This window comes from Hypoxylon fragiforme (genome assembly GCF_022984875.1).
Source record: "Hypoxylon fragiforme strain CBS 206.31 chromosome Unknown GGS25scaffold_10, whole genome shotgun sequence".
NCBI lineage: Eukaryota > Fungi > Ascomycota > Sordariomycetes > Xylariales > Hypoxylaceae > Hypoxylon > Hypoxylon fragiforme.
The window spans coordinates 855108-868139 of record NW_026054765.1 but is presented as its reverse complement, the minus strand read 5'-3'; the positions used below and the strand labels follow the sequence as shown (position 1 = coordinate 868139).

The 13032-nt window shown below is 51.3% G+C and overlaps 4 protein-coding genes across 4 annotated transcripts; 2 read left to right on the top strand and 2 right to left on the bottom strand.

The window, feature by feature from the left end:
• The first annotated feature begins 249 nt into the window (after positions 1 to 249).
• GGS25DRAFT_509839 (PTR2-domain-containing protein) lies at positions 250 to 3080 on the top strand. The gene is made up of 3 exons (XM_049262610.1): positions 250 to 1031; positions 1107 to 1259; positions 1329 to 3080. Exons 1-3 carry the CDS (start codon positions 749 to 751, stop codon positions 2834 to 2836), a joined length of 1944 nt encoding a protein of 647 aa, XP_049112157.1. The 5' UTR covers positions 250 to 748; the 3' UTR covers positions 2837 to 3080.
• Positions 3081 to 3325: 245 nt separating this feature from the next.
• GGS25DRAFT_528088 (amino acid transporter) lies at positions 3326 to 5628 on the bottom strand (the record flags this gene model as incomplete). The annotated part of the gene is made up of 8 exons (XM_049265150.1): positions 3326 to 3837; positions 3924 to 4060; positions 4128 to 4302; positions 4411 to 4691; positions 4767 to 4842; positions 4903 to 4998; positions 5055 to 5294; positions 5361 to 5628. The coding sequence occupies 8 exons, from the start codon at positions 5626 to 5628 to the stop codon at positions 3326 to 3328; spliced, it is 1785 nt and encodes a 594-aa protein (XP_049112156.1).
• Positions 5629 to 7155: 1527 nt separating this feature from the next.
• GGS25DRAFT_79552 (Clavaminate synthase-like protein) lies at positions 7156 to 8887 on the bottom strand. The gene is made up of 4 exons (XM_049266026.1): positions 8307 to 8887; positions 7760 to 8246; positions 7389 to 7694; positions 7156 to 7326 (listed from the first exon to the last, which is right to left on the bottom strand). The coding sequence occupies exons 1-4, from the start codon at positions 8584 to 8586 to the stop codon at positions 7164 to 7166; spliced, it is 1236 nt and encodes a 411-aa protein (XP_049112155.1). The 5' UTR covers positions 8587 to 8887; the 3' UTR covers positions 7156 to 7163.
• Positions 8888 to 9900: 1013 nt separating this feature from the next.
• Positions 9901 to 11068, top strand: GGS25DRAFT_526120 (oxidoreductase; the record flags this gene model as incomplete). The annotated part of the gene is made up of 3 exons (XM_049264921.1): positions 9901 to 10594; positions 10682 to 10804; positions 10866 to 11068. The coding sequence occupies 3 exons, from the start codon at positions 9901 to 9903 to the stop codon at positions 11066 to 11068; spliced, it is 1020 nt and encodes a 339-aa protein (XP_049112154.1).
• Between the last annotated feature and the right edge of the window lie 1964 nt (positions 11069 to 13032).

Here is a 13032-nt window from a genome sequence, read left to right as displayed (position 1 = left end):
CCTAGTATTTGATAAGCAACTTACTTCTTGGACTCTTGGCCCTCCATGTATGTCAGCACGATAACAAGACTCAAGCCAATAACCAGTTCTTGTCTTGCCCAGTAACATAGTGGCGTGACCAGATCTCTTGTCCTTGGCGGCTTTATACATACACCAAGCGAGGTACGGATCAGGATAAGATCGTCACACGGTAGGATCTGAAGTGGTATCGTCTTGTGCTGCAGAACTGGAGCAGCCCCAAACGGCAAAGGGTCTTGCCCCGGATAGGTACGGCAGCCAGGTAAGCTACGGAACTCCAGGGCTATGAATGCTAGGTACTAGCCAAGCAAGTCGCACCGTCAGACCGATACAATAGGAGGAAGGTAGATACCCTAGATAGGCTGTCATACATGTCAAGTACGTACATAATAAGGTTAAGCACAGCTCTTTATCACAAGCCTCTCTCCCATTAACTTCGCGTTACAATAATTATATTTTGTTTTCTTCCTCCCTCTAAATCGCTCCCAAAGCATAAGCAGTGTTTTGACTATCGTCAAGCTGCTGTTCGAATAGTATAAATATCATCCTTGCGGGCAGTGCCCAGCTCAATGTCGACTTCAATAGCTTCTAGCGGCTTTTAATTCAATCAATCGCTATTAAATAGTATTACTTTTATATGCTATTCTAATTCAGTATCTGGTACCTAGCTTCTGCTCCGAGAAGACAATCGCAAAGCCGCGTACAGACCAGTTCCCTAAATTCCGACACCATGTCGGCCGACACGAATCACAATGGCGTGGAGGCCACTGAAGGTGCCCCACCAGCAGTGAGTGAGAAGATGGCACCGACGGAACCGGATCTCGCTGCCGTGAAAACCGGTTCGGGATCGGACGTTGATGATATTCTGCGGGGACCCAATGGCGAGCAATATCCCACCCAGGAAGAGTTCGATACCTTGCGTCGCGTGAAGGGCCCCATCACCTGGATTATATACACTATTGCTTTCATCGAGCTTTGCGAGCGATTCGCATTCTATGGCACTACGGCCGTCTGTAAGTCTAAAACCGTGATGGCCTTGCATCAGCAATCCTAGGTACGTACGTACTAGGTAGCTAACCGGTGAATAGTCGTCAACTTCATCGCCCAGCCTCTTCCGGCAGGCTCTACCACGGGCGCTGGCGGTACAGATCTACAAGCTGGTGCTCTCGGCCAAGGCCAACGAGCCTCCACTGGCTTGACCCTATTCAACAGCTTCTGGTCCTACCTGATGCCTCTAGTCGGTAAGTAGCTCCAATTGTAGTTGTAGTAGTAAGAGTAATTCTAACCGTTGGCGAACTATTTAATCATAGGTGGTTACATGGCCGATACCTACTGGGGCAAATACAAGACCATCCACGTTGCCATCGTGCTCGCCATGTTCGGCCACATCATCCTCATCGTCTCGGCTCTACCACCCGTCATAGCCAACCCGCAAGGCGCCCTAGGCTGCTTCTCCGTCGGCCTCATCTTCTTCGGCATCGGCGTGGGCTTCTTCAAGGCGAACATCTCGCCCATGATCGCCGAGCAGTACGAGAGCACGCAGCCGAGAGCCGTCATCAAGGTGCTAAAAAGCGGCGAGCGTGTTGTCGTCGACCCCGTCTTGACCATCTCCGTCATCTACATGCGCTACTACTTCTTCATCAACGTCGGAAGCTTGACCGGCTCGATCGCGATGGTGTACGCCGAGAAGTACGTCGGCTTCTGGCTCTCGTACACCCTGCCCACCGCCCTGTTCATCTTCTGCCCCCTCATGCTCCTCGGCTTCAAGAACAAGTACGTGCGCCGACCGCCGACCGGGTCCGTGCTCGGAAAGGCCATCGCGTTGGTCGGTCTATCGATGAAGGGCCGCTGGTCCGCGAACCCGATCACCACGATCAAGAACCTGCGCGAGCCCGGGTTCTTCGAGCGCGTGAAGCCGAGCAAGATCCCCGATTCGGAGCGCCCGGCGTGGATGACGTTCGACGACCACTGGGTGGACGAGGTGCGCCGCGGCTTCAAGGCCTGCAGCGTCTTCGTCTGGTACCCCATCTACTGGCTCTCGTACAACCAGCTGAGCAACAACCTCGTGTCCCAGGCGGCGACCATGACGCTCAACGGCGTGCCCAACGACGTCGTCAACAACCTCGACCCCATCGCCCTGCTCATCTTCATCCCCATCTGCGACAAGTTCATCTACCCCGCGCTGCGCCGCGCCGGCATCAAGCTGACGCCCATCAAGAAGATCACCGCCGGCTTCTTCATCGGGTCGCTGTCCATGGTGGTGGCGGCCATCATCCAGCACTACATCTACATGCAGTCGCCCTGCCGCCTGCCCGTCGGCTACGGCTACGTCGACAACTGCCGCGCGTACCTCGGCCTCCCCGCCGACGCGCCCGAGTCCGCCTTCAAGCCCCCGCTCAGCGTCTGGATCCAGACCCCGGCCTACATCCTCATCGCGTTCGCCGAGATCGCCGCCTCCATCACGGGGCTCGAGTACGCCTTCACGAAGGCGCCGCGCAACATGCGCGGCTTCATCACGGGCGTCTTCTGGTTCTCGCAGGCCTTCTCCGCCGCCATCGGCCAGGCGTTCGTGCCCCTCGCCACGGACCCGACCCTGGTCTGGCTGTACGTCACGGTCGCCATCATCTCGGTGCTGGGAGGCGTCGGCTTCTGGATCAACTTCGCGAAGCTCGACCGCGAGGAGGAGACGCTGAACGCGCTGCCGGATAGCTTGTTCAAGGGGAGCAGGAACCAGGATGAGGATTTCGAGGCGCTGGGGGAGGCGCAGAGGGAGCAGGAGAGGATTAGGCATGCGCAGGGGTTGGATAAGGGGGCGTGAGGGAGATAGATGGAGAGAGGAAAGGGAGAGAGAGGGAGGTGCTTGGAATATTTATAAACCGTTCCGTGCGCGTCACTTGGCATATATGCTACGCGCGGATGTCTCCTGGATGATAGACGGATGAAGGGATGGATAGACGATGTCCTTCGTGGCTTGGAGATGAAAAAGAATACCTGTGTAAATATTGACAGTACTCAGTAGCAAGTTTATTGTATGCGCATGATTATTGATACAAGTCTTTAACCTCAATTAAGGCGATTGATTGTCTTTTCGGTGATGAAGGTGAGTAGGTATGTACGTATGTGCTAGTGCGAATTGCCTGCCTTTGCATGTAGTCGTGAAGTCTTTCACGTAGGTATTCTATATTGAGATAAATCGCCGTACCTGGCTCTTTTAGAATGGTATATATGGTCTATATCCGATGTTAACAGATCCTGCGCGAGATTTGATCCATCAGACCCAAACCCCTCCCCCAAAGACTCTCCTCGCTCAAACCTCCCGGGCCCGCTCATCCCCATCCTCCCCCTTCGAGTCCGCCGCCTCCTCGACCGCCGTGTGCCTCCTCAGCCTCCCCGCCTCATCATGCTCCTCGTCCCACCTCGCCAGTTCCCCCAGCGGGACCCGCACCAACCGATGCATCGTCGCGCCGCTCCCATCGTCCACAGTGAAGATCTCGGCCCGAACTTCGTATTTCCCCCACCGCGGCAGCAGGTACATCCAGAACACGTAGTACACGCCGCAGAGAAGGATGAAGCCGATGCCGACGACGCAGTACGTCGCGTACCAGAACGACACCTCGCCGGCGAAGGGCCCGCCCTTGGGAGGGATCCAGGGCGTCGCGATGATGTAGACCTGCAGGAGGATGTAGAAGATGACGACGACGTCCCAGGTCCGGTAGGGGGCGGCGTGGCCGACGCGCTTGTGCCGGTACCGCACGAGGTAGAGGCCGATGGCGAGGAAGAGGTGGAATATTCCGGTGGGGTAGGAGCGTAGGCTTACGACTGTTTTCTTTTGGTTAGTATCTTGAGATCCCAGAATGGGGGGGAGAGAAATGGAGGAGGGGGGGAGACGTGGTAGGTAGACGTACCGAATTGGAAAGCATCGCCGGCAGGGGGGGCGACGGTCATGATGAATGTCGTGAACCAGATGATCAGGTACGGCCCCAACGGTGTGCCGAAGGGCTTAGTCGAGACCCAGAACTCGGTGAATGGCAGCACGCCTTGTCTGTTGCAGATGTCAGGTTCAGTGAGAAGATCATATAGCATACCTAGGATAGAAGGGGAAGGCTTACCGTCCAATTTCTCGGATCATGCGAGACTGGCCGATCATCACGGCTACTAGATTTGCGAATGCGCTCAGTAAAACGAGGACGTTCAGCGCTTGCTCAGCGCGTCCCTTGCCGAAGACAGTGATGAAGAAGACGCCGGCGGCAACCTCCTTGGACTTGGCAAACTCTTCCTTCGGCACTACGTAGATGCATCCATTAATTAGCTTCTCACTTAGGCCTGCACAGGGGGGGGGGGGGGGGGATCATAAAGAAAACATATATAGTGCAACGGGGCGTGGAGACATACCAGCAGCGAAATACGCGATGTTGCAAAGCAGATACAAGATGCCGACCACCATAACTGACGTGACACCGTTCCTCCTTAGTGTGGGGATGGGGTTCTTGATCTCGTTGACGACGTTGAAGGCGTTGGCGAAGCCGGTGTACGAGAAGACGATGTTGACGAGCGCGACGGCGAGGTCGTTGCCGTTGTCCGTCGTGCCCTCGAACGAGTTCCGGAAGTTGACGCCCGGGTCCGTGATGTGCTTCACGTTGCCGCCCAGCACTACGAGGCCCGTGATGCTGATGCTGTGGAGGGGGGATGATCGTTAGTCGTTGCAGCTACTTGCAAAGGGGGTTTGGAGGGGTGGGAAAAAGACATACAAGATGAGGGTTATGATTTTTACGGCGCCGAGGATGTTGGAGAGATATAGTGAGTACTTGTTGCTGACGATAACGCCTAATTGTTCTTATTAATAAAGCCGGCGATGGCTTGAAGGGGTGGAGAGTGATGGCCTACATATGACTGCGACAGTGTAGCTAGCCACTGCTACCCCTTTCAACTGCCAGTCCGTTGGTGTGGTGCCCGCAGCTTGGTAGACATATCGCGCCAGGACTGGTAGAGTGTTAGTGGCATATTCGATCGCATTGCATTGAGAAGTTTATACACACCAATCGCATTACTGCTAGCAAACGACAAGACGACGGAAAACACGGCGAACGCAATGGGGAAGAAATGCTTGGGCCTGGGATACGCCTGCTCCAGATAGACGACCTCGGATCCGGAACGGTTCGGAAAGAAGCTGGCGAACTCGAGATAGACGTGGAAGCCCGCGAGTGCGAGTAGCAGGCCAATTGTCCAGTAAATTAGAGCGAGACCGACTGATCCCGTTCTGTTCAAGATGGTTCCAGCTTAGATATAAGACGCGGGTTAGCGAGGCGCAAAGTAGAAATTGCATAGTGATTAGGAGGCCTTACGCGTTGAGAAAATACCAGTGCCGATCATCTGGTTGACATTGAGGAAGATCACGCTCAGCCAGCCGACTTGGTACCCCAACGGCGACTTCGATTCCACGGGCGCCCCAACGGCCTCTTGGTAGGAAGGCTTTGCGCCGTTGCCCGACTTCTCAACGGTATACGCGAGATGGCCGTCGTGAATAACCGACACATCAGACGCGGACGGATCGAGCTCGACGGCTGTCACCTCGCTAGCAGCCTGCCGCTGCCAAAACTTCGAGAAGGCCATTAGCGCAGTAAATCCCGTAACTTCTGGTTAGAAAATGGGAAGGGAAATGGTAGTCAACTTTCGGGAGGAATCGTCGCTGCCCGCGACATATATTAGAGGATATCTACTAGATACAGTCCATTTTTAGAAAAAAAATAGATTATGCGTACAACATGGTTGCAAATGATGAAATATCAACAACGAAGGCGCTAACAAGGTCCCCCCTTTCGTACGAGATGACAAGGCCCGATGGTACAATCGGTGCCAGACCAGAAGCCGTTTCGGTGTACCAAGGCTCTAGAGTGTGTGTTTTTAGTAGGAGCCAATTCGGCCGAGGCAGACCCATTATCTGAAACCTAACATTGACGAATACAAGCCATGGGGCTTCTTGGTAGCAGGCCAAGACACGTATTATTTTTTTCTTGGAGAACGAGTAGAGATAATGTTAGTTGGTGGAACTGTTGACCTTCCTAGGTGAGAGGGGCCGAGGAATCACGCAATCCGAGTTGGACATGACAACCATGTACCGCGGGGCCGCCGATGTCACGGACCGGCCCTAAGCGTAAAGATGCAGGGAAAAAAATAAAAGTTAGGCGTCGATTTTCTAGAAGCATACGTGTGGTTATACTTTCTTCTTGTGGTTTTGGCTTGGAGTTCTTGGTATAGCCCATTCACCGGGTCCTGGTCGAGCTAGAGCGTAGAGGCTGTGGATAGCGTCTCAAATCCTTATCTTCACGTTGCCATAATTTGATGCTGAAATGTCGTCTTAATCGGCAGTTACACATGGGAATCTTGGTGGTAGCAATGCTCGTATACCATACGCGGCAGGCAAAACATGCGATTGGGGGTCACCATATATTCCTGTGCACCCCCCTATATGTAGGTGTGCATCCCCGTACCCAGGGCAATTCAGATCGGAATCTATGTGTGTATGAATACAGCCAATAGATTCCACGAAAATATACTGCATCGCGTTGAATGTATGCAATCATTGAAGAGCAGCCAATTGCAGCGGTCTTCGTAGTGGCAGGAAATCAAAATGTTCAAAAAGAAAAAGAAGAAAAAAAGAATAAGTATAGGTAGGTACAAGGTAGGTAGGTATTTACTATTAAAAAGAAAAAAAGATTTGAAAAAAATACAAAAAAGCTCGGTACCCCCCAGGATTGAATCCAGTACCTACGAAAAACTCCTGTGAGCAAGTCGTACTGTCAAGTTAGCGTTTTAGTGAAGGGACGCATCCAGCATATGACCAGTCGGCGGTAGTTTTCTCTAACCTCTTGTCTACCCAACATGTGGGGTCGGTTGAAGTTTACAATGCAATTTAGATTTATATACCCTACTCTACTGTGGTACGTGTTATAAGGTAGATAGGTTTTGGAATGGGTATGGGCAACTGGTGGGTTGTGATACTTCACCCTAAATTCTCACCCTTAGGCCGCCAGGTTGGAAATCAGGGGGTACAAAGGTTATATCGCCAGTCATCCAAACTATCCCCCCCACGGTGCCCACCGCTGTTGACGATAAAGGGTATACGCATGTAAACCAAGACCTTCTCTTCATTTTGTCCCGTTACTCGTGGTTCGGATGTATGGCTCAAGGGGCAGAATCTGTGACTCAGGAGGTACGTTATCATAAAGCTGAACCCATCTCTCCTTCAGCACCTCCGGCGTCTGCCACGCATTCCCCGGATCACGAAGCCAAAGCCTCAGAAGATGTCGTCTTAAAATGCAAGTTAGAAACACAAGCGATGGTACTTGATGAAGCTGGACGGTTGAACTTACTGTTTCTCTCCCTCGTTTGTGAAACCGTCCCTCGCATGGAACAGTGCCAGGTTGTTCACATACTGGATATCCCCTTTCTGGAAATACGTATCGACGCAAAACTTTTCTCCGAGGAAGTGCAGTGTATCTAGAGCCTCAGCTTGGGCTTCAGTGATGGGTGGGATGTTCGGGCTTCGAGGTAGAGCGCCAAACCCGACGAACGACCTGCGGGCATACTGCAAGGCTAGGCGTTCTGGAGAGGAATCGGTGGCGGGCAGATAATGCATCAATGGCCTTAACGTGTACTGTGGGTCCGACTTCCCATAGCTAATAAAAGTCTTATGTCAGTTTTTATGATGGTCAACTAGGATTTAGTATCAGGGGTAGCATACCTGTCTACAGCCCAGTTCTCGGTCAATGTATGGATGAGGTCAGGACGGGTACGAGCAATCTCGTTGTATACCCTCCATGTACTCGCGAGCTTACTCGCACCACCTGCAGCGGCAGTTTCCAGGGCAAAAAGAGCCACTATATCGCCAGAGTCTGTATGAAATACCTGCTTGTCAGTGGTATATGCGGGGCTGCCGATGATGCCGTTTCTCTCGGGGCCGCTCAAGTCCTTGATGTGAGCTAAGGTGACTGCAGCAGGTTTACCATCGTATCTTCTATCTTGACAGCCTCGAAGAGGAGCGATGTGCGACGATAATCCCGCGTAGATGATGACGTTCTCTTCCCGCGTGTGTTCATCGACGCGTAGGCCGCGAATCACGAAGAACCCATGGCCATTATGGAGTTCATCTGACAGGCGCCGGAGCTCATCGTGAAGATTTGGTAAAGGGAACGTCTCCTGGTTTACATAACCGATAGGCAAGCCGAGCGCTATGGATAACACTGTCAATATGGCATGTACCTGGTTTATTAAAAAGATGTGCCACTTACACTTAAAATGCTTGACTGCGAGCTCTATTTCATCGAGCTGGGTTGGTGCTAAGACATAAGTCCAGTCGTATGTTTTCGCAAGGGTGCTTCCCTCCCATACCAACTTCCCAGTAAGTTCCTGGGGCAGTCCTTTCGGAAGCTCTTTTGGCAACGTATCAGACTTGAGACGCCAGTCCCTTCTAGCTTGGTATTTGGTGAAGTCTGGTGCGTATGAAATATCTGGCTGCCCAGGGGGGGCCACAGCGGGAGGCGTAACTAAATAGGTAACGGTAGTAGACATGGTGTTAAATTGTACTCGTCGATATATGTTGACGCTTGGCCTGAGTTAACAGGCATCTTCCATTACCTATATATTATATTGTCCACTAGAGGTTGGATGCCCGAGTGTAGTTTCATGCACTGTCGATTGCGTCATTCGGGGAAGATATCACCTATATTACCATCCACCACCTCCGCACCTTTCAATCATACTACACTCCTTTCCGTTCACGGCGAATTACGTTAATTCATATATACTACTAGGTATGTACGTAGTAATATAGTATCTCTTCGAGGCCATTGGTTTGGATCCGCACATCGGAATCCCAACTTCATGTCATTCGGTTTGAAATTACCTTTAGGTAAACTTGTTACCTTATATCAATGACGGAATTTACAAGAAAGATAGGTACCCAAGCATACTCCGTAAAATCTCAGACAAACGATTTCAACGCGAGGTCGCGCCTAATTGTAGTCACGTGATTCCGCAATTCCGGTCTGATTTATTGATTTTCCTCGGACACTCCCCCCCTTTTTCCCCTGAAACCTTCCTTGCTTCCTTGTACACCAACCTATTTACGATATTTGGTTCGAGAATGGCATCACCTCTTCTCATAGAAGGCAATGATCTCAATCTTCGACTCATTGGCATCGCTCAGCGGACCTTTGATGTTTCCACCTCTATTCAGACCTTGACAGAACAATGTTAGCATCCATTTCATAGGTATAGTTGGATTGATGCAATTTGAAATGCTTAACAAGATGATTATTTTGTTACCTACCTGAGGTTGCTAGAACAGGAAGAACCATTGACAGGTCGGCCTTGATTCATGCAATATTTATCATGTCGGATAAGCGTGATTACACCATAACTGTCGCTGACAAATTGTCTCCATGCATTATTCCATCAAATCGGCAACGGCGGAACTTCCAGTGTTAGGTAAGATCAGGACGGAGATATGAACCGGAGTTATCAGAGGCATCTGATTACCAATCGGCTGATATCGATTGATGTCTGCACCTAGGTACCTGAAAACATAGTGGTAGCCAAAGGCTCAAGTGGCAGCTACATATGTATACACTTACAGAAGTGGGGCAGCGTTTAAACGATGACGACGTTGCATGCAGATATTGTGTCTCATATTAAGAGTAATGGCAGAAGAATAGAAACTATAAGAAGGTTTCGGTCTGCGCTCGTATAACAATCGTGAAATTATCATCAAACCTTTCTACTCCTTTACTTACAACTGTCTCCGTTTTCTTCATCACGACTCAAACTTGAAAGTCTCGTTACACATTGTTAAACACTCCACAAGACCTTCAATCGCTGCTCATCATGGCCCAACATCAAGCCGCATTCCTCGATGGCGTCAATAAGCCTCTTCGTGTCGGTCCCATTGATACGAAGAAGCCTGGTCCCACAGAAGTCTTCATCAAGGTCGCAGCCGTAGCTATTAACCCTGTCGACTGGAAGATCCAGCAATATGGCGCATTCGTTACCAAATGGCCCACCATCGTCGGAGAAGACATCGCTGGCGAGATCATTGAAGTCGGCGAACAGGTCACTAGGTTTTCCAAGGGACAGCGCGTCATCACTCACTCGACCGCGTTTCTAAACCAAAGCGCTGACAAGGCGGGCTTCCAAGAATATGTCCTCAACATTCAGGAAGCTGTCGCCCTCCTCCCTGACTCTATCAGTTACGAGGCCGGCGTCGTGCTACCCCTTTCCGTCTCTACTGCATCCGCTGGGCTGTTCCAGTCCTCGCACCTTGCCCTGGACAAGCCGAGTACGACTCCCAAGAAGAATGGCAAGAAGCTGCTTGTCTGGGGCGCTAGCTCGAGCGTCGGCACTTCAGCCGTCCAACTAGCCGTAGCTGCGGGGTACGATGTCATTGCAACGGCGTCCGAAAAGAACTTTGGGCTGGTGAAGAGTCTAGGTGCTACAGCTGTCTTTGACCACCGTAGCCCCACCATCGTGGCAGACCTAGTGGCCGAATTGAAGAAGGGCGAGTTTGTTGGTGCTTATGATGGTAAGTAAATATCTCGCCGGGAGGATATCTACTTGGGTAGGTCGATATTTTCATCAATGCAGGACTAATTCCACTGCGCAAATGTAGCCATCAGCTTGCGCGAGACTCAACTTGCCATTGCACAGGTGGAGCAGGAACTCGGCGGAGGTTTCATTGCTACCGTTCTTCCTGCGATCGAAGATGCCCCTGCCAAGGTAACCATAAAAGGGAGTACGTATGAACCTTGCTACCCTTTTTACTCAAAGCACCCTCGCTAACCGATATCATCCAGCTCTCGCTTTATCCATTTTCAAGGAGCACGCGGAGGTAGGCAAGGCAGTTTGGGAAGACTTCCTCCCGCAAGCACTGAAGTCCGGGCAATTCAAACCGTCCCCGCCACCGAAGGTTGTAGGGAAGGGCCTAGAAATACTTCAGTCAGCGTTCGATGAGCAGAAGGCTGGAGTGTCAGCGGCCAAGATTGTTGTCACTTTGTAAATGGCATATAGTAACACTGTATTGTAATGGAAGGGATGTAGGAAACCATCCTATGATAATGAGATTTGTATAGAATAACACATAAATGTGATACTAGGTAGTCAGCCAGTTGTGCGAAGGTCGTACGGAGACTTGGGCAGACGAAACCATCGTGGCAGTTCAACGACAGCTCTGTGATAGTTGTATAACAACTCACCTCCCAGCGTGACGTTACCCAGAAACAACATTGAAGCATTTCAAATCCAACCGCTGGAGAAAAGGACAACATAAGGGATCGTGTTACGTAACAGATCAGATGCTGTGCAGTTTGTGTTATACGGCCAGCTCTCGCCCACTCACCCCCTTCCCAATATTTTTATAAATATCCCATCATAACTTCGAATATCAATAAGCAATTTCACATTCCAAACACGGCCAAACGATTCGGCTCAAATATGATGCTAAGTATAGTTGGGATCGTGAATGCGAAATAAGCGCCTAGTAGTAGGCACGACAAATGGTCGCAGCTACCTGCCACTATTACCCGACTCTGCTTTCTCCTCACTGCGCACCTACTTCATTCACCGTGCAAGTCTACCCGCCGCATGTCCGTAGGTACCTAGGTTAGGGGTGTTTCGAGAACGAGTTCTGCTGCCACCGTGTCGCGGCGTTAAACTTGCCAACCAACCAGCCAGCCAACCAACCGATGTCTTTTTCTCCTTCTACTCTTCCCCCTCCCATAAAAGCATGTCTGACATTCTTCCCCCCCCCTCTCCTCCGCAACCGTCAAAGTCTATGCTTCTTAGCCTACCTACCTAGGTACCCAGACAAACCAAACCAAACCAAACCAAACCCTTTCATCATCCCCCGTAACCACCATAAACGTCCCCCCCCCCCCTCCCCCCGCGCACCCACTGCGCCATCGTCCGCCGCTGATGCACCTCGTCCTTTTCGCGCGCTTGGCGAACTACATAGATCCCACTCACTCCATGATGCAGCAGATGGGTGGTGCAGCTCGCTGAGCTTTGGCGTCTGCTCGGCTGTCGCGGGGCGCCGCGCGAGCGAGCTTGGCCGTTGAGCCATCGGTCCGTCGTCTTGAGACGCCGGCGCCTTGGCAGAAGGGACATGGCGAGTTGGCGAAGGGGGGGGAGGGGGGGGAGGGAAGGAAAAGCGGCTCTGGTTTCATGAAGTTGTGGTTGTCGGGACAAGGGGGTGAAAGATATCTGGGTGTTGTTATATATATATACCCGAGGTAGATTCGAAGGGTTCGCACGCTCTCTCTCTCTCTCGTGGTACTGGCGAAGCATAGGTTGGTTGGTTGGTTGGCTGGCTGGTCGACGGAGCATACCGTGAGAAATAGACGCCCTGGTGCTTGATGGCGGAGACGTCTCGAGATAATTATAGTGAACGAGAGAGTGTGTATTACAGCGCTGTAAGTTTCAGGTAGGTATTCTGGGAGTCACTGCCAGCACGCTTCGTTGACAGCGAGCTAGATGGATGGATGACTTGTCTGGTCATCTGAACTACCTACCCTCTCCTAGTGAACGGTTGAACGCTGTGGCAGCATTGCCACATCAAACTTGGGCATACGGCCACCTATGGCAGGAGGGTTGAACGGCACATCTGTGTAATGAGTGACACGATATTTCTTATCCCGGTTCAGGGGTTATCTACCTACCTAGATAGCGTCTCTACCAAGATGGTTTGGTATTGCGTACATAATGAAAATCGAATCTTATGACATAAACGAGGTTTCAGATTCCAAATATCCTTGATTTAGATATTGAAGCTTCGGGTTCGTCATGCTTTGAAGTGATGAAGTGTTGAGTAAAAAAAAAAAATTTGAATAGATAGGGGTCAAATAAGTCTGTGACCCAACGTTCCACGACATATTCAAGTGCCACGCGCAGCGGCTCAACGGCTTCGCGCTCGACTAGAAGAAAGTCGGTGCCTGGCGCAGGCTGTAGACGTACAACAAGCGGTGG